The sequence below is a fragment of the Saimiri boliviensis genome, chromosome 5, assembly GCF_048565385.1.
Source record: "Saimiri boliviensis isolate mSaiBol1 chromosome 5, mSaiBol1.pri, whole genome shotgun sequence".
In the NCBI taxonomy this organism is placed as follows: Eukaryota; Metazoa; Chordata; class Mammalia; order Primates; family Cebidae; genus Saimiri; species Saimiri boliviensis.
The window spans coordinates 64,871,337-64,894,865 of NC_133453.1; the positions used below are offsets into that span (position 1 = coordinate 64,871,337).

Consider the following 23,529-nt stretch of genomic DNA (forward strand, 5'->3'; position numbering starts at 1 on the left):
GCCAGCTGGCATATTCTTAGTACATTGAGTTTTATGAGCAGAAAAAGTATTATGGAACAAGGCCAAATCAGGTGGAATTTACCTTCGGAAGATGATAAATAACCTGACTTCAACCTCACAGATAACAGAAGATTCATGAAGGATAAAGTATTATTTTAGTATATGATATGGTTTGGCTGCGTCCTCACCCAAATCTTATCTTGAATTGTAGTTCCATAATCCCCTCATGTTGTGTGAGAGACCTGGTGGGAGGTAATTGAATCATGGGAGCAGTTACCTTCATGCCGTTCTCGTGATAGTGAGTTCTCACGAGATCTGATGGTTTTATAAGGGGCTTTTCCCTCTTTTGCTTGGCACTTCTCCTTGCTGGTGCCACATGAAGAAGGACATGTTTGCTTCCCCTTCTGCCATGATTGTAAGTTTCCCGAGGCCTCCCCAGCCATGTGGAACTGTGAGTCAAACCTCTTTCCTTTATAAATTATCCAGTCTCATCAGGTATGTCTTTATTAAGTGTGAGTATGGACTAATACAGTGTAATTTTTATGAAAAGTTAAAATCATGACTGTCCTATAAATATGAAAATGAACATATGTTGAACATTTATTTTACTCGTAAGATGTGAGAGAACTAGGTAGATGTTGTAATCAGTTGGAAGGATAACTCCACTCTTATATGGAGTCAAGGAATATTGAGATGAATTACACATGGGAGACAAAACTAGTTTTTCCACTGGGAGAAGCAGTAGGGAAGAAGTCAGTTCAACCACCAATATGTAGGGGAAATGTATCTATTAGTTACCTGCAACTTAGGTAGTACCAAAATTGCTCAGAGACAGGACGCTGGGCTAGAATTTTATAAGCCAATAGGGCAGGCGTCCCCAAACTTTTTACACAGGGGGCCAGTTCACTGTCCCTCAGACCGCTGGAGGGCCGCCACATACTGTGCTCCTCTCACTGACCACCAATGAAAGAGGTGCCCCTTCCTGAAGTGCGGCGGGGGGCCGGATAAATGGCCTCAGGGGGCCGCCTACAGCCCTTGGGCCATAGTTTGGGGATGTCTGCAATAGGATATGCTATAGATTAGGTGTCCCCAGTCCCCAGGCCACAGACCAGTACCAGTACATGGCCTGTTAGGAACTGGGCCACACAGCAGGAGGTGAGTGGCAGGTGAGCCAGTGAAGCTTCATCTGCAGCCTGTCCCCATTGCTCGCATTACTGCTTGAGTTCCTCTCAGATCAGCGGCCACTTTAGACTCATGGGAACACGAAGCCCCTTGTGAATTGCACATGTGAGGGATCTAGGTTGCATGCCCCTTATAAGAATCTAATGCTTGATGGTCACTGTCTCCCATTACCCCCAGATGAGAACATCTAGTTGCAGGAAAACAAGCTCAGCGTTCCCACTGATTCTACGTTATGGTGATTATGTAATAAAAATAGAAATAAAGTGCACAGTAAGTGCAGTGCGCTTGAATCATCCTGAAACCATCTCCCTTCCCCTGCGCTGGTGCATGGAAAAATTGTCTTCCACAAAACCAGTTTGTGGTACCCAAAATGTTGGGGATCACTGCTATAGATGATGCACAGTTTTCCATTGAAACACCAAAGTTTTTCTATGGTCTGAGTAAATATATCAAGTTTGCTGAAAGCAATACCAGACTTGGCACCCAGGCTGTATATATGCAGAACTAAAGAGAAGATCACTGAAAAGATAGGTTTTGAGTTGCTTTGGAAACTGCGTATTTGACCAAATTGACGAGTCAGTATCAAATAGACAGAGGGATTGTTCCCTTTTTGCCATTCTTAAGTAAGAATCCCAGTTTTGCCTTGAGCGCCACCACTTGAACAAGTAATCTTGAATAAGTTATATAATCTCTCAGATGCTCAGTTTCTCCACTACCGTGATTCTGCAGTCTCACTCACTACTTGGTGTGTACCCAAAGGAAATGAAATTAATATGTTGATGAAATATCTGCACTCCCATGTTCATTGCAGCATTATTCACAGTATCCAAGATATGGAACCAACCTAAGTGTTCATCATGGAATGAAGGGATAAAGAAAATGTGATGTATCTATACATAGTGGAATACTATATCTTCTATTTCAGTATACAGTAGAATACTATTCATTTCAAATTGAATACAAAAGGAGGTCCTGTCATTTGCAACAACACAGATGAAGTGGAGGACATCATGTTAAGTGAAACAAGGCAGGCCCAGAAAGGCAAACACTGCATGATCTCACTTCTGGACTCTAAACACGTTGAATTCATACTAGCAAGAAGTACAATATGGTTATTATGGGCAGAGGGAAGGAGAAGGAAAGAACGTGGTTGGGGTGGGAATTCAGGAGATATTGGTTAAAGGATACAAATTTTCATTTATGTAGGAGGAATATATTCAAGAGATCTGTTGTTGCAACTTAATGACTATAGTTAATAACAGTGTATTACATACTTGAAAATTGCTGAGGGTAAATTTTATGTATTCTAACCATAAAAAAAAGTATGTGAAGAAATGCATGTGTTAATTAGCTTGCTTTAGTCATTCCACAGTATATACAAATATCAAAACATCATGGTTCTATACAGTACTGTGTCCCTGCAGGTAGAACAATACCTGTCACATGTTTGCTATTCACTGAGTGTATTTTGAATGAATGGGGCACGTGCTTTCTGTCTTCCTGTGAAAATTCCTGGGCATTTATCTTGCTGGGACTTCTCTTAGCTATAGCCAGCACACATGCCCTGACAAGCTGTGGTGAGGGAAGAGATGATGAGAGAACAGAAGGGCAAGAGTATATGGAGCTGCTAACAGGATAGAGAGTCTAAAGCCACAGAGAGAGAATAGCAGGGGAGGGCCGGGGAGAAAGCTACAATTGGGTGTGTCACAATTGTGGCATTATGTTTTGGGGTATTATATTTTATTCTTGAATAAAGTGAAATTTTTTCTCCTCATTAAATTCTAGAAATTAACGATAGTTTAGTCCAACTACATACACAACATTTTATAAATAAGAAACTGGAGAGATGAAGTGACCAGTCCAAATGGCACAAGTAATCTGCTGGTAGAACTGGGACTGCATTCTCTGTTACTTGAATTCTCTTCTAAATCTGTACTTTAGTTTGTCACATGCACAAAATGTTATGTTCTGCACATTTGCATTTTTACAAATACGCTTTTTTTTTTCCTTTCCCAATAGGTAGAAAACAGACCAAAGTATTATGGAAGAGAGTAAGTATGGATTATTAGAAAACATTTTATAGACTGGCCTATGTAAGAGAAACAGGGTAAATGGATGCTTTTAGTAAAGATAAAAGCAAGACGAAGAAGTATTCAAGTTTGGTGGCATTAAATTTATTTCTTAAAAATTTCAAATGTAACCTTATTGGTGAACAGTATAGACATTAAAGATAAGTATAAATAAGAAAATAGCATGGGAAAATGTACATGCAATAATGTTAAGGATGGAAACCATCCAAGTAAATAATCGATACAGCAAAGCAGCATATTTTGGGATGACATGTCTGAATTCCTTCATTATCTTTGAATTGTAGAAGGACTTGCAGGTTCTTTGGAAATTTTAAATCCCTATACAAATGTAAGGTGTTTTTTTATTTTTAGTAGGTGTCACCACTGACATTTTTTTAGTGTTTTATGCCAGATTGTTATAGATTGATCTGTGTTGTGTAAAGAGCATGTTATTTATGTTTATTCTTTCTCTGTTTTTCTGTGTTAATCAAAGATAAGGTTTTAGCAGGGAATGAAAGCAAGTATTATAGTTGTTTGCTTTGGGCTTGCCTGTTCAGTAATGCAGATTATGCACATTATTGGGCAATCATGCCAATTAAGGACAACCCAGGGTCCTGGAAAATTGCCAACATAGACTCAGAGCCAAAATTTTGGAGCAGTGCTACTAATGGGAAGAAAGGAAAATGGGATACATTTCTGTAATTTATTTATGTATTTTTAGCAAGCCATATGGTTAAATGGCTACATAAGAAAGGGATTGTCCTCTTGAGAGAGGTGGTTGATCTTCCCTTGGATAGATGTGAATTTTGATTCCATGGTTGTTAACTAGGTTGGATAGCTACTTTGGTGCTGTTCTTATCAACACAGAGAAGCTGGCTGGGGGCCAGGCCCAGAAAAACACAAACATAGTTAAACCCAAGTGCTTCCCTTCCATTATTATGTGGCAGTACTTTGTCTAGAAAACAACAGAAGGTGGTGGTGGTGGTGAGATGTTTTATCTTGTTTTATTGGAAAATGCGGAAAGCACACAGTTTCTGAATTGACTGTGTTTCTTAGGTTTCATGGCATGATCTCCAGAGAAGCAGCCGACCAGCTCTTGATTGTGGCTGAGGGGAGCTACCTCATCCGGGAGAGCCAGCGGCAGCCAGGGACCTACACTTTGGCTTTAAGGTTGGTCATGGGCCTGCAATTATAACTGTGCTTTATTTAAAACCCTCTTAATAGAGGACTTTAAATTTTAAAAGCATCCAGCATGTAATTGAATTGGTTCTTGTTTTCTTGGGACCTAATTACCATTTTAATAGCTTTGAGACCCTTTAAAAATTCCTCATGAATGGTAGCACTCAGTAATTAAGAATTGAAAAACTTTTTTTTTTTTTTTTTTTTTTTTTTTTTTTTTTTTTGAGAGGGAGTCTCACTCTTTTGCTGGGCTGGAGTGCAGTAGCGTGATCTCAGCTCACTGCAACCTCTGTCTCCTGGGTTCAAGCAATTCTCTTGCCTCAGCCTCCCAAGTAGTTGGGACTACAGGTGAGCGCCACCATGCCCAGCTAATTTTTTGCATTTTTAGTAGAGACAGGGTTTCACCATGTGGGCCAGGATGGTCTCAATCTCTTATCCTCATGATCTGCCCGCCTCAGCCTCCCAAAGTGCTGGGATTACTGCCGTGAGCCACCGTGCCCAGCCTGAAAAACTTCTAAGCATTTTTGTGGTAGCTCCTTCCTTCCATTTTATCTTACCCCTTCTTTCCTGTCTGTCTGGCTCATCAGCTTCTATCAATTTCTTGATTAAGGAACAAGACCAAGAGAAAAGATCTTCGTAACTCATAAAGCTAAAGCCACCATCATTTCTCTTAGGTTGCCTTTTGGTTAAAGCAATTTTTCTTAGGGGAGCGCTTGGCTCTTCCCTATCCACTGAGCTTCACTTAGGGTTTTGGCTGTTGTTAGCTTACAGTATGGTGCCCAGAAACAAATATTCTGTTAACCCTGCAATAATAACCCAGCAGTAAGAACAGTAATACAAGAACATACTTATTCATTGGGCTTACCGTATGCCAGACCTCTAGCTTCATTTAATCCTCACAACAACTCTATTGTTATTACCCCCATCTTAACTGATGAGGAAACAGAAGACCTGGATGGAGACTGAGTAACTTGGTGAAGGTCACACATTTAATAAGTTGTGCTGCTGCTATTGAACCCAGATTGTCTGACTTCAAAGTCTGTGCTCGTAATCGTTCTACATTGCTGCCTCACCAAAGGCTTGGAATAATTATCCATTGTCTTTGTTCATCCCTTTATTCATTCATATATACATTCATCTATTTGGAAAAGACTTAAAAGCACAGACTTCTGAAGACAGAGGTCAAATATATGAAATTTTTTTTTGGTAGTCACAAATAGAGGATAGAAAGTTGATGTTCATGTTTAGGACTTACATGTCTAATTCCCTCTCCAATCACTTGTGTAAGTGAGTATGGCTTGCTCTCATTCCTGTCCACAAGATTTGATATTAATCTTTCTATTAAATAGAATGATATAAGTCAGTATTATTACATACTGAATGCTAAAATAATTGAATACCTCGAGAACAAGGTTTGTCACAGGAGTTCATGGAAATTTGCTCTTTATGGTAAATTATAAAGTGTGAAGTCCCCTTAAATTACTTAATTATACTGTTTTTCAGGTTTAAATTGTTGTATGGTGAGGAGGAGGAGTTCTGGTATGGCAATTCAAATACCTGTTTGATTGCTGTTAATTGAATTAGAAGACTGATTTAGGGCAAATCACAGAATTTCTTGAAGCTGGGCTTTCTTCATTTTCTACTCCTAACATTTTATAATTCTAGAATTCTTCACCACCTAATTTCCAAATAGTGTGGTCATCTGATTGTCTAGGGTAAACAGCTTTGATGTAAATGCTGGTGGTCCAGATTAAGGAAGGAAGGAGGTGGGGCAAAATGAGAAACAGAACCCTCTCTTTCTTTCCCCTTGGTTGCCATTTTTCCGAGATCACATAGAAGTTATAGAACTTTAATTTGAACTCAGTTTTGCCTAACTTCAAAATACAAGTACTTTCCATTATACCACATTGCCTCTCATCTTATAACGTATCTGTCAGACAGTTTTCACCAGCTGATACCAGCAGATACTTGAAGGCTAAGGATTTTGTTTGGAGAAAAGTAGCACCTAGACCTTCAAATCTCTTTGTCATTCCCACCTTCTTGCTGTCTCTCATTCTACTCGTGGCTTTACATTTACAATCACTTCCCATCCACTTTGGCCCAGTAAATCTTGATGGGAATGTTTTAAATTCATTATATCTGGGGTAACTTAAAACCTTTCTTTTGTTACTGAACATTGCCATAAAATCATTACTTGGAAAAGAAATAATAGTGAGTAAAAGGGAGCTGTAGTGGTCATAGAGGAATTTTACTCACAGTATTCATTGAGTAATTTATGTGTAGAAGTATGACTGGTATTTTTCTTGTTTTAAACTTGATGTATGGCTGGGAAGTGTTAAGCACAATATGAAATAGAAGTTGCATTGATGCATATATTATTCTTATTTGATATTCCCATTTCAGCTGATGATTCTCCCAGTTCACATCAGTTTGTTTTTAACGTATGCATAATCCATTTTGGTGTAGGCAGTTTGTCTATTTTATAGCCATCAGTGTTCTTTATGCATTTAAGTGTTAACCAGTGGCTCTAAAATTAGATAAGTCCTTGAACTTGATTCCTCATAAGCACCTCATTCTCAATATATCCCAAACTGAACTCAACGCTTTTCTCCCAAATATGCTGATACCTGTATTTCCTTTATTAGCTGGTGACACTATTATTCAGTCAATTCCATAAGACAGAAACCAAAAAATTATTTTTATTTTTTCTTTTAGGTCTATTTTATTGTATTTGTAGGGCCTGGCACTACTCATTTAGAGGCGCCTCCCTTACATTATACCACACACTATACTTCATATCAAATATGTATTTTCTGCTATTAAAATTGTGTAAGGTTTTATGTAAATTGCTTTTGAAATTAACTTTAGTTTTATAATTTTCTGTTTTGTGTTCTGGAGCCATACCTCTTTATATTTTTATATTTTTCACTTTTCTTGGACCCCGGAAGGCCCTAGGTACTGTACCTGTATTATCTAATGGTTAAGAGAACTTTCATCTCAGACAGCCACACTCAACCATTCTATTTCTTAAGCCACTCCCCAAATTAGTTAAGTAACTCCCTAAGAAATGTTTATATGTCCAGCCATATCCCTCTGATGTATCCTCCTGTGGTATTATGCAGTACCATAAATGATCCACCGGAAAATTCAATAATGTGATCAGCAAAGTTGTAGGCTTAAGTAGGGCAAAGAGTTTCGAAGAGCCCACCTCCCTCATTAGCATCTCTCCTGCTCTTACGGGGACTGGCCCTCCACTGAGGAGCCTAATGAATGCCATGAGGTGCTATTTAGGGGAGTGTTGTATTGTATGTGTGCTGTCACAATACCAACTTTCTGCAGTCAGAAAAGAGGTTTTCACCACGTGACATGCAGGTGTTCTGTGGGTGAGATATTTTTTGCTTTTAATTTGCATCTTCTTCCATGCCCCATCTCGGCCTGAATTTTAGGCTGAGCTTTGTCTGGCTTTTCTACCTATGCCCATATTCATTTCTTGATAAGGAAAAATGATTTTTACTCAGTGAAAGTTGGTTACACGAGGGAAGCATATAGACAGACATTTGCAAGTTCAGAGTGTATAGTTGAAAAGAAGATGCTAGCCAGGCACTCGGTTATGACTCATGAAGTGTTTCAAAGTGACTCTCGGCTTTTCTATATGCTGATTTTGACAACATGTGTATTTGTTGTAGTTTAATGAGATATGGCAAATATCAGTTACAAGTAACCTAAAATAATGTGAGAGGTTTGACTGAAAACACATGGCTTACATCATTTTAGAACTAATTATTTAAAAGATATGTTTTATAAGACACTCTAGTTTTTCTTACACAAGAAAAAAATACCAGGTTGATAGGGCTAGCACAAGTCTCCCTTTCCCATTCCTAGACCAATAACATCTCGGGGAAATGCGTGTACTGACTGCTTGTCTAACTAGCACCTGCTCCTAGAGCTGGGAGATGGCTCAGCTTCTTCTGGAAGATAAGGCTTTGGAAAGAAGAATGAACAACCAAACAAAATCTGGTTTTCTTTTCTTGATTTAAGTGAAAGAAGAAAATTGGAGGAAGGGAGGGAACGTGTGTACCAGTTATAGTTAACCATAGCCAAGTACGGGCTGTACTTAGAAAGCAGTTTCTTTGTTAGGCAATAAGGATAAACCCATGGTGTAATTTTTCAAATATTTTAGCTCTGGTCAATCTCTTACTATAGTCGTTATCTCTAATTTTAGCTTTAGTAAGTACTGTAGTGAGAAAATCAGTTGTGAGTTCCAAAGAAAGTTTTATGTGAGGCCAGGTGTCAGAATTTTGTAAAACATGTTTTGATAATGCTTTTTCCTATAATATTTTAGAAATTTGATTGGAAATGTTATTTTCCAAATTGACTTTAGGTCAGCATTTTAAAGGTGATATGGAAACCCTAGTTAATCATTTTAGCATAATAAAATCCGTAGAACTTTTGATTAATATCTTAAAATATTTATCCCTGGTATGTCACTAATATGTGTCAAGGCCTTTTATGGAAATTGGAAGGGGTTGCTCGTCACTGTTAAATTGGACAATTGAAATAATTCTCCAGATAACTGAATTATCAAAAAGAACAGCATATATTGAGCTTCTGTATTCTGCCAGATACTGTTCAAGTGGGTCAAGAAAGAAGACATTTAAGCTAGCTCTTAAAGGGAGACTAGTTTACCAAGTAAAAAGGTAGAATAGGATGAAAAACAAGCATTTTGGGAGGAAGCAGTGGTGCCGGTATATAGAACAGCATGGAGCATTTCGTGTCTGACTCCGTCAGCTGAGGGACTGGGAGTATGGGAAACTTTCACACGTTGTGTGCCAGGAGAGCCTAGAACTTCATACTTAAGAATTCGGGCTTTATTTGTAGGAAATGGGAGTCACTGAAGGCTTTCAGTAGAAGACAATAGTGGTTATACTTACAGTTTAGAAAGATCACTGCTGGAGGAATTAGAATACTGAGTGGAAAGAAAGGGTCATAGGAACTATGTTTTACCAGAATTATTTAGCGAATTAATTTAGTAAGCAGTTTTTCTTTGGCTGTGGAGAACTGATATTTAAAAGGGCTTCTGTATTCAGCAGGTCATGTAAGTAAAGAAAAAGAAAAAAAAACAACCAAAAAAAAGGGCTTCTGTATATCTTATAGATTTTACAGGTTCACTTTAAGGAGAACTGTTAACTCCAAATTTGGCAATTCCAGAGACATTTGTTAATCGGACTCATTTTAGCTTCTCTAAATTGGGAGAAGAAAAAAGTGACATGTGCAAGAGTCTTGATAATCCCCAAACCCTGTATCTGGATATTTCAGGGCAGATTTGGACATATTCCAGAGAATGCCTTATACCTACAATACTTGGCCCTTTCCTGTTGATTTTGTGCTGACAGTAAGAATTATCTGGAAAAATTGTAGTAATTGAGAACAAATTATAAACACTGAAAAAAGGATGTTTTAGAGAATTATATTTTCTTTTAAAATATGTTAAATTTCATAAATTCAGAAGCATGTAACTTTTATCAATCTGAAAAATAAAATTTACTATATAAAATAGCATGTATAGTATCATACTACCTATATAAAATTTCATACCTATGAGTGTATATTTAAGTAGAAATGTCTCAAAGAATGAGCAGCAAAATGTTTGGTGTTTATCTCTTAGTGACTAATTTAAACATGTGTTACTTCTTTGTATTTTTTGAGTTACCTGGTTTTTTACAGTGCATATATATAAGTTTACAGACAGAAAAAAACAAAAGAGCTGTTTTTATTTTGAGAAGAAATGAAGACATTAGTTCAAAACAAAAGATACTACCTGCTAAATATCCGAAGATAAGACACTAAACAGAATGTATCAGTTCATTTAAATGATTCCTTGGAAGGAGGATTGGTTAGCCTTGGGGCAATAGAAAAAAAAAGTCATAGAGGCCTGTGTTCTGTATGGAAGGGGAGTCTTGATCATCATTGGCAGTGCCTTCTCTAGCATGGAGCTGAAAAAGGAGCCACATGGGTTTCTCAGCCATTAAACATAATCAGTTGAAAATTTTTTCCCCACAGTAGTTCCCAGAGCCTGTGAGTATTGTTAATAGGAGTGTACTGCGTTCCCCAAATTCGTTTGATCATGAGACCCCCTTTTCATGGACGTTCTCAATGAAACACACTTGAGAAATGTTCCATTCAACATTTGATCCCTCAGTTCCTCTTGCTGTGGACCTCATGCTCACCAAGCAGCCTACTGTTAATGGCTTCCCTTGTTGTCTGTATACGGAGTGCGAAAACTTAAAATATTTAGGCTGAGTGTTGAGAGCCTTTGAGTTATTTCTCTTTTTTAATTAACAAATTAAGATTAAATGCTGGGACTACAGAGTGGAAAAGAAGGAAGAAAATTTACCAGATTTCTTCTGTTTGGTAAATTTAGATAAACATGCACTCTCCAGCCCTCATTTTTTCATCCTTTTTAAAAGACACGTTTTTTTTGTTTGTTTGTTTTGTTTTGTTTGTTTGTTTTTTTAATCAATTAACCTTAAAGGACTGCTTGCTAAAGTGTTGACTTGATAGAGAAAAAAAAACGTTAAGGGCTAATTGCTTCACTGATTCTTTTTCTTCCTGTTTTCTGATTTTTTTCCCTGGACCAAAAAAGACTTGCCTCCTATCCAAAGAGTGTTATGAAACATCTACGGAAGGCAACCAAGCACTGTTTATAAGTATTATAAAATTGCACCTTTTTTTCTTACTCTGTTTGCAAGCATGGCTTTTGCATGTTCTCATATCTTTTTTAAAACTGTTTTTTGAGTTATATAGGGCAACAATTTGCCTAACTCTACAGCTCAGTGGTTTTTAGTACATTCGCAAAATTATTACATAATCAATTTTAGAACATTTAGTCACCCTGAAAAGAACCTCTATACCCATTTGCCATCACTTTCCATTTCTCAGTTCTCCCAGCCCTAGGTGACCACTAATCTACTTTTGTCTCTATTGTAAACAATGTAGATATTTCATGTAAATGGCATTATATATGTTCTTTTGCGACTGATGTTTTTCACTTAGCATAATGTCTTCAAGGCTTATCCATGTTGTAACGTGTGTAAGTACTTTATTCTTCTTTACTAATGAATAATATTAGAAAAATATTCCAGTAGTTGATGGACATTTGAGTTGTTTCTACTTTTTGGCTATTGTGAAGAATACTGCTGTAAATAATGTTATTATGAATGATATTGTATACAAGTTTTTATATAAACATATGTTTCTATTTCTCTTGGGTAAATATCCAGGAGTGAATTTGCTGCATCATATTGTAACTCAAAAGTAACCTTTTGAGGAATCATGAAATGGTTTTCCAAAGTGCTTATATTATTACAGTCCCACCAGCAGTGTATGAAGGTTCCAGTTTCTCCACATCCTTTTCAACACTTGTTATGTCTCTGAATATAGACATCCTAGTCTATATAAAGTATTATCTCATTAAGGATTAATTTACACCTTACTCTTGAATGTTACTTCATTTAAAAACGTTTTTATCCTCAGCATGATTTTTATTCACTAGTATTCTGTCTATTCAAACTTCAATTCTCTCTCAAAAGTTTGCATACATACCAGTGGATTTAAAGCAAAAGGTAGAGAAAGCAAAAAACTGATTTCAAGATATTGTTGCACTTCTATTTTTAAGACATATAAAGCAAATTGTATTATTTCATTTAAGGTACAGTTGAGTTTCATGTACATGTTGGGGCTAATAGAAACTTGTACATAAAGAGGATGACTGTCTCTGCAGTTATCTATTTTGCAAGAGGAACTAGAATCTCACTTGTGTATCTGCTTTAAGGTATAGTGGAAGACATGCTAGATTCTCTTAAGATGTTTTTTAGTAACTAGATACAGTCCTAGAATATGTTGATAATGTGATTCCTTTTCTGTGAGTGATTTGGAGCCATCAAATACTTTATTAATGGACTTAACAGTTTTGTAAACGTAATAATACCTAACATTTCCAAATCTTTACTCTTCTAAGTATTATGGTAAATACTTTATGTGAATTATTGTTTAGATTCCCAAGCTTTTTCATATTGTGGCACCCATACAAAGTGATAATGTTGTGTGGTACATTAAGATAAGTGCATGAGATTGATCATGGCCCAGTGTGACTGGCTCAAGGACTTCGGTGTATCAGACACTTTCTGGCCTCTGAAAGGGCTGGACACGTTTGTTATCTCGTAACCTGCAACCTCTGTCACTGACAACAGGTTGGAGAACTAAGTTTTATCTATAAAATAAGACCATGTGGTAGATACTATCATTTTCCCCATTTTACAGATGCGAAAACCAAGACTTAACTTGATCAAGAACAAAAAGCAAAAACAACTGAGAAATATAACTTGTTTATAAACAATATCCAAAACCAATAATAAAACATGCAGCACTTTCTAAGTTGACAAGAGGTATGACACGAGTAAACTCTTAGTTTTTAAATCAATGGCATTTTAGTAATTAAGATTTTAAAGTTATCAACACATTACTGTTTTTATAAACAGACATACATACCTTTGTTTAAAGGCTTTAAGGATAAGATTTATTCCACCTTATTCCCAAGGGTTAACTTTCCACCACCCCGCAAAAGAAAAATACCAAATTAAGTGCATTTGAAGTTTAATAATTTAAACAAAAATCCCATTATAAGATCACTTGGTAATTATTTGTACTTACAAGAATAATTTTATAGTAACTTTGTATAACTTGTATACAGAAAACTTATAAAGAAAAACAGCAATAATAACAGCAAATTTGCATCCATGTAACTTATTATTTTCTATTGTAAAAGCAACACATAGATAATGGTAAAAAAAATTGAAATAAAAATGTTTAGAATGATAAATTACAGTGCTTTCCCACTGTGACATACTTCTAGTTTCGCTCCCTAGAGATAACACCATTCACAATTATTTGTCTATCCTTCCAGTAATTGGTCATGCATAAAATATACTTCTATTTTTATGGCATATATGCCTATTTTATTTTATTTTAAATGAAAATTGTTAAGGAGTGGCTAACTATAACAGCAAAGATGATCTCTAGTATTTGCAGAGGTTTGCCCTATTGTCTGCCTGACTATATAGTTGTGCAATAAACAGCTAATGCCTGACAAAAGCCTTCATTACCTTGTTCATTTAGTTTTAGCTAATTGATAGTTTAAGAACATGTTGAGCCAGATTCTGTGAGTTTAACTTCAGTGCCTATCTGGGGGTTGATGATCAGTGATAGAACGGACAACCATATGGTCAAAAAGGACTCATCTGTATTCTGTAAATGCAATTGTGATTTAATTTATTGTGACTTTGAGTGTAGAATACTGATAAGATTCTGTTAAGCAAGGGATTTCTGTTAGAGGATTATTTAATCTTTACAGTTCAGAAGATTTTGTGTGAAGAAACTATTGCCGCTATATTAGAAAATGATAAAATGCACTGCAGTAAAAAATGTAATTTTGCTAATTATTGAAAACACCCAACAATTTCTAATTGAATCTCAAAACGTTAGGTTGACTTATAAAGTGAGCTTGGCCACAGAGTTACTGAGTAAAGCCAGAGAATCATAGTAGATGCTGATAAAGGGGCTTTTGCAGTTTTAAAATATGAAAATTGGTTGAAAGCATTGTTCATGTTAAAGAGGAAGGATCAAAAGGAACTGGGGAAGGATTTTGCTGCTAGTAGGCGTTGACGTGTAATGTACTGTGTGTTCTTTTGATCTGATAGCTCATGATAGGTTCAGTTGGTTACCATGGTTTCATTCCGTTTCCTGCAGACCTTCTTGTTGTGCTATTTGGAATAAGTATGTTCTGTAGAATAATTTTTCAAAACTGTTTTTCTCCTCTTAGATTATGAATCATTTTATGGGAAAATTTTAAGATATAAGAGTAAGTGATAACACACATGATGAGAGTAAAATTTAATAGTTCTGCAGTATTGGAAAATTGATATTGATGAAGGGGATAGCATGATTTATTTAAAAATATGTTATCAGTGCTAAAAAGCTTTTTAATAATATTGATATAATTCCAGCTTATGTGAGGTACCCTTGCTCAGGTGTTCTTTAATAAATGATAGAAAGTAATTGATATGACACAGTAGGAAATGGGTAGTTTAACATAAGGTATCCCTTACTTGAAAAAATTGATGTGTTCCTGAAAATATGTTGCAAATTGAACTGTATTGTAAATGCACAAGAGGAGATAGCTGTTCAAAAAGGTATTTTTTCCCTGACAAATATACAATACAAAAAAAAATTTTATAGAAAAATACAAAGAAAAGCAAAAAGCACCCCTAATTCTACTACCCAGAAATAATCACTGTTAAAACTATGATATATGAAATTCTAGCATTTTCCTGAGTTATACAGAAATGACTTCATACCAGGTACACCCTGTTATGGTGTGCTTTCTTTCATTTAGCTGTGTATCATGAATATTTTCGCAGTCAATAAATATATGGGAGGTTTGCTATTTGAATTCATTCTTCATAAGGTTGGGTTTCACCCTCTCCCCGCTTTTACAGCAATTCTGATTTTCACTTATATTTACTTATTTAAAGGTACGTCTATCAGTAACTTATTTTTTATTAACATACACACTATATATAAAATGCAGAAAACTAGGAAAAGAAAAATGGTACCTATAATATGGCCCTCAAAGACAATATTTTTGGCATTTTTTAAATGTATTTTTGTTGTTCTTCTTGTTGCTTTGTTTTTAGAAAATTACAATATACTTCTAGGTGCTGGGGATACAAGGAAGAACAAAACAGTCAAGATCCCTGGCCTTATGGAGCTTCACAGTTTATTAGGTAGAGAGAGGATTAGACTTTAATGAATTGTCCCACAAATGCCAAGCTAAAAACCGAGGCAAGTGCTGTGGAAGGAAACCAAGGGAGCTATGAGTGTGTAAAGGAGGATCTGATCTAAATCTGGAATCTCACTCTAAATCTAAATTGCAGTCAGGGAAGGCTTTCCTGAGAAAGGAAAGTCTGATTTGAGAACTGAAGGGCTGTGAGGAGGGTGGCCGGGGGCACAGTGAGCTAGAGAGAGAAGTGAGGTTGCACATCTGCTTCTTGTGGGCCACATTAAGAATTTTGCTCTTTATCCTGTGTGCTGGGTTGTGAAATGACCCAAGTTTGAATTCTGTTTTGGATTCTGAAGACTAAACAACTGTAGTGGATCAATAGTGGATATACACAAGGAAGTTACTTGTTACCTTTTCTCTTAATAACCTGTTCATGTCAATTACCCTGTATGTTTGTGTATATGATGTGTGCAACCATTTATTATATTTACCATGCATGTTTTTTCTGTTTTTGTTGGTCTTTAACATAATTTAATTTTTCCTGGTTACACTTCAGTGAATCTTTTTCTAAGTGACTTATTCTATTTTTCTTTGTCCTAGATAGCACACCTCCACAAGAGATTTGATAGTTCCTTTTTTTTGTTGGTATTTAAGATGGAGTTTTGCTCTTTTTGCCCAGGCTGGGGTGCAATGATGCGATCTCGGCTCACTGCAACCTCTGCTTCCTGGGTTCAAGTGATTCTCCTGCCTCAGCCTCCCAAGTAGCTGGGAATACAGGCACTCACCACCACGCAGGGCTAATTTTGTATTTTTAGTAGAGACAGGTTTTCACCATGTTGGCCAGACTGGTCTCGAACTCCTGACCTCAGGTGGCCCACCCACCTTGGCATCCCAAAGTACTGGGATTACAGGCATGAGCCACTGTACCTGGCTTTGATAGTTACTTTTTAAAAATTTTTATGAGACAAGTTCTTGATCTGTTGTCTAGCCTGGAGTGTGATCATAGCTCACTGTATCCTGGAGCTCCTCACCTCAAGTGATCCTCCTGCCTCAGCCTCCCAAGTAGCTAGGACTACAGGCACACATCACCATATCTGGCTAATTTTTTCATTTTTCTGTAGAGACAAGGTGCCACCATGCTGCACAGGCTGGTCTTGAACTCCTAGCCTTCTCCTGAACTCCTGGCCTGAGAAGCAATTCTCTCTTCTTAGGGTCCCAAAGTGCTGTGATTATAGTTGTGAGTTACTGCCCCTGGCCTAGGTAGTTACATTTATTCTCTTATAGATTTTGTGGTATAACTTGTTTATCCACCACTAATTTATTTTGATATTATATGAGATAAATATTTTCCAAACTGTGTTATATTTAACACTTTCTTCAAAAATTAATAGAAACCATAGAAGTAAAGCAGAATGTATTTGGGTATTGTTGCATACTGTATCCCTGTCTTGGGGATAGTTTTAAAGACTCTGAGAAGTTTTGCAGTAAAATAAAATGAACATACATATAACCACACAAACTAACAGTTATTTATTTCCCTAACTTTTTTTTGAAGACAGATAACACTAATACCTCACAGAATACCAAATGAAATAATTCTAAAATTTGTTTGCTAGCAGTGGTTCAAATTCAATCTGTGTGGCCTTCTTCCCTGTCCTCGCTACCCGTGCCCCTCCCCCACCAATTTTTGGGAATTATTCTTAACATCTTATTGCTGTCAACTCTACTTTGGAATTTAACAGGCTCCTCAAAATTGAGGTTACATTAATTTTTCCTGTCGTTAATTTTAGTCAAAAAGACATGGCCAATCACAATGCAAGTTCAGACAATACAGCTGTATAAAGAGAGAAAGGGTCCGTTACTGCTACCATCTTTGACACGTCTTTGACCTCTTTACACAATCCAGAGTTGACATATGTACTGAGTCATGGACACAGGGACAGGAAGCTATTCACAGGATGTGTTTTTATTTTCACTTTGCTTTTGTTGTTCATGTATAATTGCTATTATTTTTATTGACGATTTTTAAACTTACCTATACCACGACTCTTTTTTTTTTTTTTTTTTTTTTTTTTTGTATTTTTTAGTAGAGACAGGGTTTCACCATGTTGGTCAGGATGGTCTTGATCTCAACCTAGTGACCCGCCCGCCTCGGCCTCCCAAAGTGCTGGAATTACAGGCGTGAGCCACCGTGCCCTCTTTCTAATTCATATGTATCACGTCTGTCTTCTCTTGAGTGCCCCATCTTTCCAGTTACCAAAATTTTTCTTGGCTTCTTATCACATTTTCATCCAAAAAGGATCTACTGGTATAAATACATATAAAAAAGGAATTGAGATGGTAGCAAGGCTATATGGGGGCCTAGAAACCAAAGGAGCCTGTCCCACTGGCAGCCAAGGAGTTTTAAAGCTCTGTGACTCTCCCCTGGGGAAGATTCCCAGAAAATCCTGTTTTCTTGGAATTTTCTAAGCAAGCCTAATCCCCATAAAAATAACTAAATTAAAATATAAAAATAACTAAAATTATACTCTGTTTTTTCCTGTATCATTGTAACAGACAAACAAAAGCATATTTGGGGATAGCAATAATAGGTAATCAAGAATATCTTAGGGACTTCCTGTTTATGCTTTTTTAAGCTTATTAATTTTGTTATTATGGTATAATTCTTAGACAAGAATTTTCTGCCACTGTTGGGGAGAAAGCTAACATAGGATCACTTTTTTAAAAATTTATAGTAGTATTCCCAGAAAGACATGATCTTGTAGAAGAAAAATCTTAAAATAATGGAGTTATACTATCTTTGCAGTAAGGAATAAGAATTGGAATTAGGTTTGACTAAAGTAACTGAGTAAGAAGTGACAATTTTTTTTCTTTTTTTTTTTTTGAGTTGAGGTCTTGCTCTGCTGCCAGGCTGGAGTGCAGTGGCTGGATCTTGTCTCACTGCAACCTTTGCGTCGCAGGTTCAAGTGATTCTCCTGCCTTAGCCTCCCAAGTAGCTGGGACTACAGGCACGTGCCACCACGCCCAGCTAATTTTTTTTTTTTTTAGAGACGGGGTTTCACCATGTTGGCTGGGATGGTCTTGATCTCCTGACTTCATGATCTGCCCGCCTCAGCCTCCCAAAGTGCTGGGATTACAGGTGTGAGCCACTGCACCCAGCCAGAAGTGAAAATTTCTTTTCCAGAATACTTATTGTTCTCCCATGTTCAAAGGATTGGGAGTGACTTCAAGGCTGGTGTGGCTCTCCACAAGTTGAGAGGCCCAAACTAATTCCATTTTATTGCTTTTCCTGTGTGCGGCACCCAAGTTTATCTCATGGTAGCTACAGAGCACCACGTTTTATGTGCACATTCAGCTAATGAGGCAGCAGAGCAGTGAAGATACCACTTCATTTGCCACTCGTACCAGCAAGGTAAGAGAAGCTGAGAAATGTAGTCATTAGTCTAGGAGCCATGTTCACACCTGAAAACCAAGTTTCTATCACTGAGGAGAAAGAGAAAAATGGATTTGGGGAGGCTATCAGCAGTCTCTGCAGCAGAAATAAAAGAGAGATTTCTGTCAGATTTAGGAGCAGGTCATTCATTTGGGGAAATACTTTAAGTGGATTCTTTCCTTCTCCCTGCCCCCTTTTTTCACCACGTGCCTTTTTTTTTTAATTAACTGTCCCAGAAGACAATAGATTGTGAATCAGTTCTAAGGAAGCTATTCTTTCTATGTTGTCTGAACTGTCTTGTTTAGCCAGCTTTCAGTTTCATTACATTTATTTCTGTGTTTTCTGTCAAGTTATGAGTTTGCTTGTTTTCAAAATAAAGGTACAAACATATATAGGTAGCATAACTAGCCACTAGATGGGCTGATGAAACTCTACACTGCTTTTTTGAACTGCTGTAGGAGTAGGGGAATACTTTATTACATGGAACTAAACTTTGGAGTATTTTGATTTTTTTTTTTTACTATCCTACCAATAGAACTAACATGTCTAAAACATATCTGAAAATATATGTGTTTATATATGTGTGTATATATATATATAACACACACAAGCACAGAGATTTATTTTCTCTGTTGGTAATTCTGTTATGATCTTACGGCAAATGTTGATCTTTTGTCATTTATGCTGCCAGCCATTCAAGGACAGGCCTCTGCCCTGCCAAAATACAAAAGAGGAAATGCATTTCTTTTGCATTATAATGTGCCAGACAATGAAAATTCAGTAAGTATACAAAATGATTAAGATATTGCTTAATTCAGGAATAATCATATTTTCAGCCTTTAATCAGTAAATTTCAGAAACTGAAACATCCATTTTGAATAAGAAAGAGCACAAGTTTACAAATGATTATCCAGCATTTTATGCCCAAATTTTGCCAGAACACACAGATTTTGGAATACACTAATTTTAGCATTTACCAGAATGTATCAATAGAATATGGAAAGAGAAATCCCTTTCTTTCCTTGCTTCCCTCCTCTCTTTACTTTTTTCACATTTATTTTTAAGGCATTTCACTAAATTATGTATATGATTTGAATGTTGATACTACATTTAGAGTGTAGATATGAAGGTAATTTATATCATTAGATAATAGATGTATATTTTATATATATGGTTGGTGATATACATTAACCAACATATATGGATTTTGAAGATTTGTTGATAAACAGAATTAAGTACAGTGGTGTTGGAAACAGGGAAACTGGAAACACCAACACTCATAACCGTTGAAGGTTAAACTTTTAATGTAGTCATTATCCCAATTTACTCATTTACTTTGCAGATTAAGAGGATGAAAACGATATATGCAAAATGTGAGCTTCTGTGTAGTCCTGTCTGCATGTCTTTCTTAAAATTGTATAAAAGCATGATATGACAAACTATGAGTTGGACTGATATCATAATTTTCAGCACAGCTACATGTATTGGTTACTAAAATACTTTTATTGAAAGATATATATTAATTCATATAGTTAACCTACATAATTACAATGTCCTCTCTATCCCAGCCAAATGTCACCATATGCTTTTTAGACAACCGTCATTTAATTGTATTTAGTTTTTAAGAAATTAACAAAGCTTAGGAAGAAGTGACAGGCTGGTAACATACCTTGAAAATGGTATGAAATAAAATAGGAACCTGATTAAGAAGAGGGAGGAGAATACAGATAAAGATGTGAAGCAAAGAAGCTTGTGTTTTCTCTTTTATAAGTTTCATCTTTAGCATATCTAATACACAGCGAAGTTAATGAGTTACATAACAGTATCCAGTTCTATCTCAGGAGTACAAATCAGCTCTTTATACTATACTGGTGCTTCTAATGAACATGTATAGATCTCATATATAAAGGAGTACTTTTTTTTTAAATTTTAGATTTGGCCTTTGTGACTTCTCATTTTCCAACATTTATAATTAAAACAATTGAAGCCTGAAACTAGTAAGAACTTTATAAATGTCACCTAAGCTACACAGATTTGGATTTAGAGTTCAGTATAGGTGTTTTGTGTGTTCTTAATTAATTGGTCCGAAGTCATTTTCCTCTTTTATCAGAAATGTTTCAATGTCTTGATTTTAATCACATTCACTTCTCTCCTCTGCTCACTGAAACTGTTGAAAAACCTTCAGCTCTCCTCTGTGAACAATTTTTTGTGAGTTCAGCTGAGGAGAAAATGGAAACTTTTCGTATATATAGTTAATACTTATAATAGAATCTGAAGGCATTGAGATTTCAGAAACCTACTTTACCATGAATAGCATAATTTTTCAGATGGCCCATTCAGTATTTGGATTAAGGGTAATGACTTCTCTTCTCTTGTGTAGAGACATGTGTTTTGATTTACAGAGGGAAGGGCAGCTATTAATTTGTCTCAATGGATTGTCCTTTTGGTTCTCTTAGTCTATACCCTTTCTTCTGAACTTGCTTATTTATTTTTTTAACTTAACAATTTTTAAGTGCAATTACAGTATTGTTAACTCTATGCACATTGTTGTACAACAGGTCTCCAGAAATTTTTTCTCTTGTGTGACTGAAACTCTATACCCATTGAACAACTCCCCATTTCCCACTTCCTCCTATTCCATAGCAGCCGCCATCCTACTTTCTGTTTGCATGATTTTGACTACTCTAGATATCTATATAAGTAGATTCTTTTTATGATTGGCTAATTTCACTTAATGTCCTCATGGTTCATCCATGTTGTAACATATGAAAGGATTTCCTTGATTTTTAAAGCTGAATAATCCTTCATTGTGTGTGTGTGTATACACACACACACACAGAGGAATACACACACACACACACACACACACACACAGAGTAGTCCTCTCTTATGTGCAGTGTATACATTCAAGACCCCAGTGGATGCCTGAAACTGTGGATAGTACTAAACCCTGTGTGTGTGTGTGTGTGTGTGTGTGTGTGTGTGTGTGTACTATGTTTTTTCCAGCTAATAATGAGCTACTAAGTGACTAATGGGTAGGTAGCTTATATAACATAGATATGCTGGATAAAGGAATAGTTCATGTCCTAGGAGAGACAAAGAGTGAAGGGGCAGGATTTCCTCATGCTATGCAGAATGGCACACAATATAAGACATATGAATTATTTATTTCTGAGATTTTCCATTCAGTATTTTCAGACCGTGTTTGACCATAGGTAACTGAAACCACGGAAAACATAACCATGGATAAGGTAGACTACTGTGCCACATTTTCTTTATCCACTTATCCATCCATGGACGTTTTGGTTGCTTTTACATCTTGGCTATCGTGAACAATGCTGCAGTGAATTTGGGTGTGCAAGTATCTTCGAGATCCTGTTTTCCATCCTTTTGAATAGATATGTGGAAGTTGGATTGCTGGGTCATGTAATAGTTCTATTTTTAATTTTTTGAGGAACCTCCATACTGTTTTTCGTAGTGTTTTTCACCATTTTATAGTCTCACCAACGTACATGGGCATTCCATTTTCTCTACATCCTCACCAATATTTGTTATTTTCTGTTTTTTTGGCAGTGGCCATTTTAATAGGCATGAAATGATAGCTCATTATGGTTTTGATTTGCATTTCCCTGATGATTAGTGATGTTGAACATCTTTTCATATGCTTGTTGGTAATTTGTGTGTCTTCCTTGGAGAAATGTCTGTTTCTTTGGCCAGTTTTTAATTGGGTTATTACTACTTTTTGGTTATTGAGTTACAGGAGTTTTTTTTAATATATTTTATATATTCTAGATATTAGTCTCATATCTGATAATATGGTTTACAAATATTTCCTCCCATTCCTTAGGTTATCTTTTCACTCTGTCGATTGTTTCCTTCACTGTGCAGAAGTTTTTTGTGCTATAGTGCCATTGTCTGTTTTTTTTTGTTTTTTTGTTTGTTTTTGTTACTTGTGCTTTTGGTGTCATATCCAAGAAATTACCCATTCCAATGTCATGAAATTTTTCCCCTATGTTTTCTCCTAGGAGTTCTATAGTTTCAGGTCTTCATTTAGGTCTTTAATCCATTTTGAGTTGATGTTTGTACGTGGTATACAGATGATTCTTTTGCATATAGATATATAGATTTCCCAACACTATTTTTTAAAGAGACTATCCTTTTCCTGTTGTGTAGTCTTGGTGCTCTTGTTAAAGATCATTTGACCATACACATGAGAGTTTATATCTGGGCTCTCTTTTCTCTTTCATTGGTCTGTGTCCAAAACCATACAGTTTCGATTACTGTAGCTTTGTTATATACTTTGAAATGAGGACATTTGAGTCCACCATCCTTGTTTGTCTTTCTCAAGCTCGTTTGGGCCATTTGTGGTCTTTTGTGATTTCATATGAATTTCAGGATCTTTTTCTAGTTCTGCAAAAATTCTATTGAAGTTTTAGTAGGGATTGCTTTGAGTCTATAGATTGCTTTGGATAGTATGGACATTTTAACAATATTAAGTATTCTAACCTGTAAACATAAATGTGTTTTCATTTACTTGTGTCTTCTTCAATTTCAGTAATGTTTTGTAGTTTTCAGTATACAGATCTTTTCTGTCTTAAGTTTATTCTTTTTGATGCTCTTGTAAGTGGAATTGTTTTCTTTGGATTGTTCATTGTTACTATGTAGAAATATAGCTGATTTTTCAGTGTTGATTTTTGTATCCTGCAGCTTTGCTAAATTCATTTATTGGTTCTAATAGTTTTCTTGTGTGGGTCTTTAAGGTTATCTACATATAAGATGATGTCATCTGTGAACAGAGATAATTTTATTTGTTCTTTTGCAGTTGGGAT

General features: G+C 36.1%; 1 protein-coding gene across 2 annotated transcripts in view; it reads left to right on the plus strand.

The window, feature by feature from the left end:
• Nucleotides 1–23,529, plus strand: part of CHN1 (chimerin 1) — a 190,486-nt gene that overhangs the window by 78,410 nt on the left and 88,547 nt on the right. Inside the window, exons 4-5 of one of the 2 annotated variants that reach the window (XM_039470008.2) lie at nt 3,202–3,233; nt 4,308–4,421. In XM_039470008.2, coding sequence (XP_039325942.1) covers nt 3,202–3,233; nt 4,308–4,421 — 146 coding nt within the window. The remainder of the gene's footprint in view (nt 1–3,201; nt 3,234–4,307; nt 4,422–23,529) is intronic. The other variant, XM_074399444.1, reaches the window with a different exon arrangement.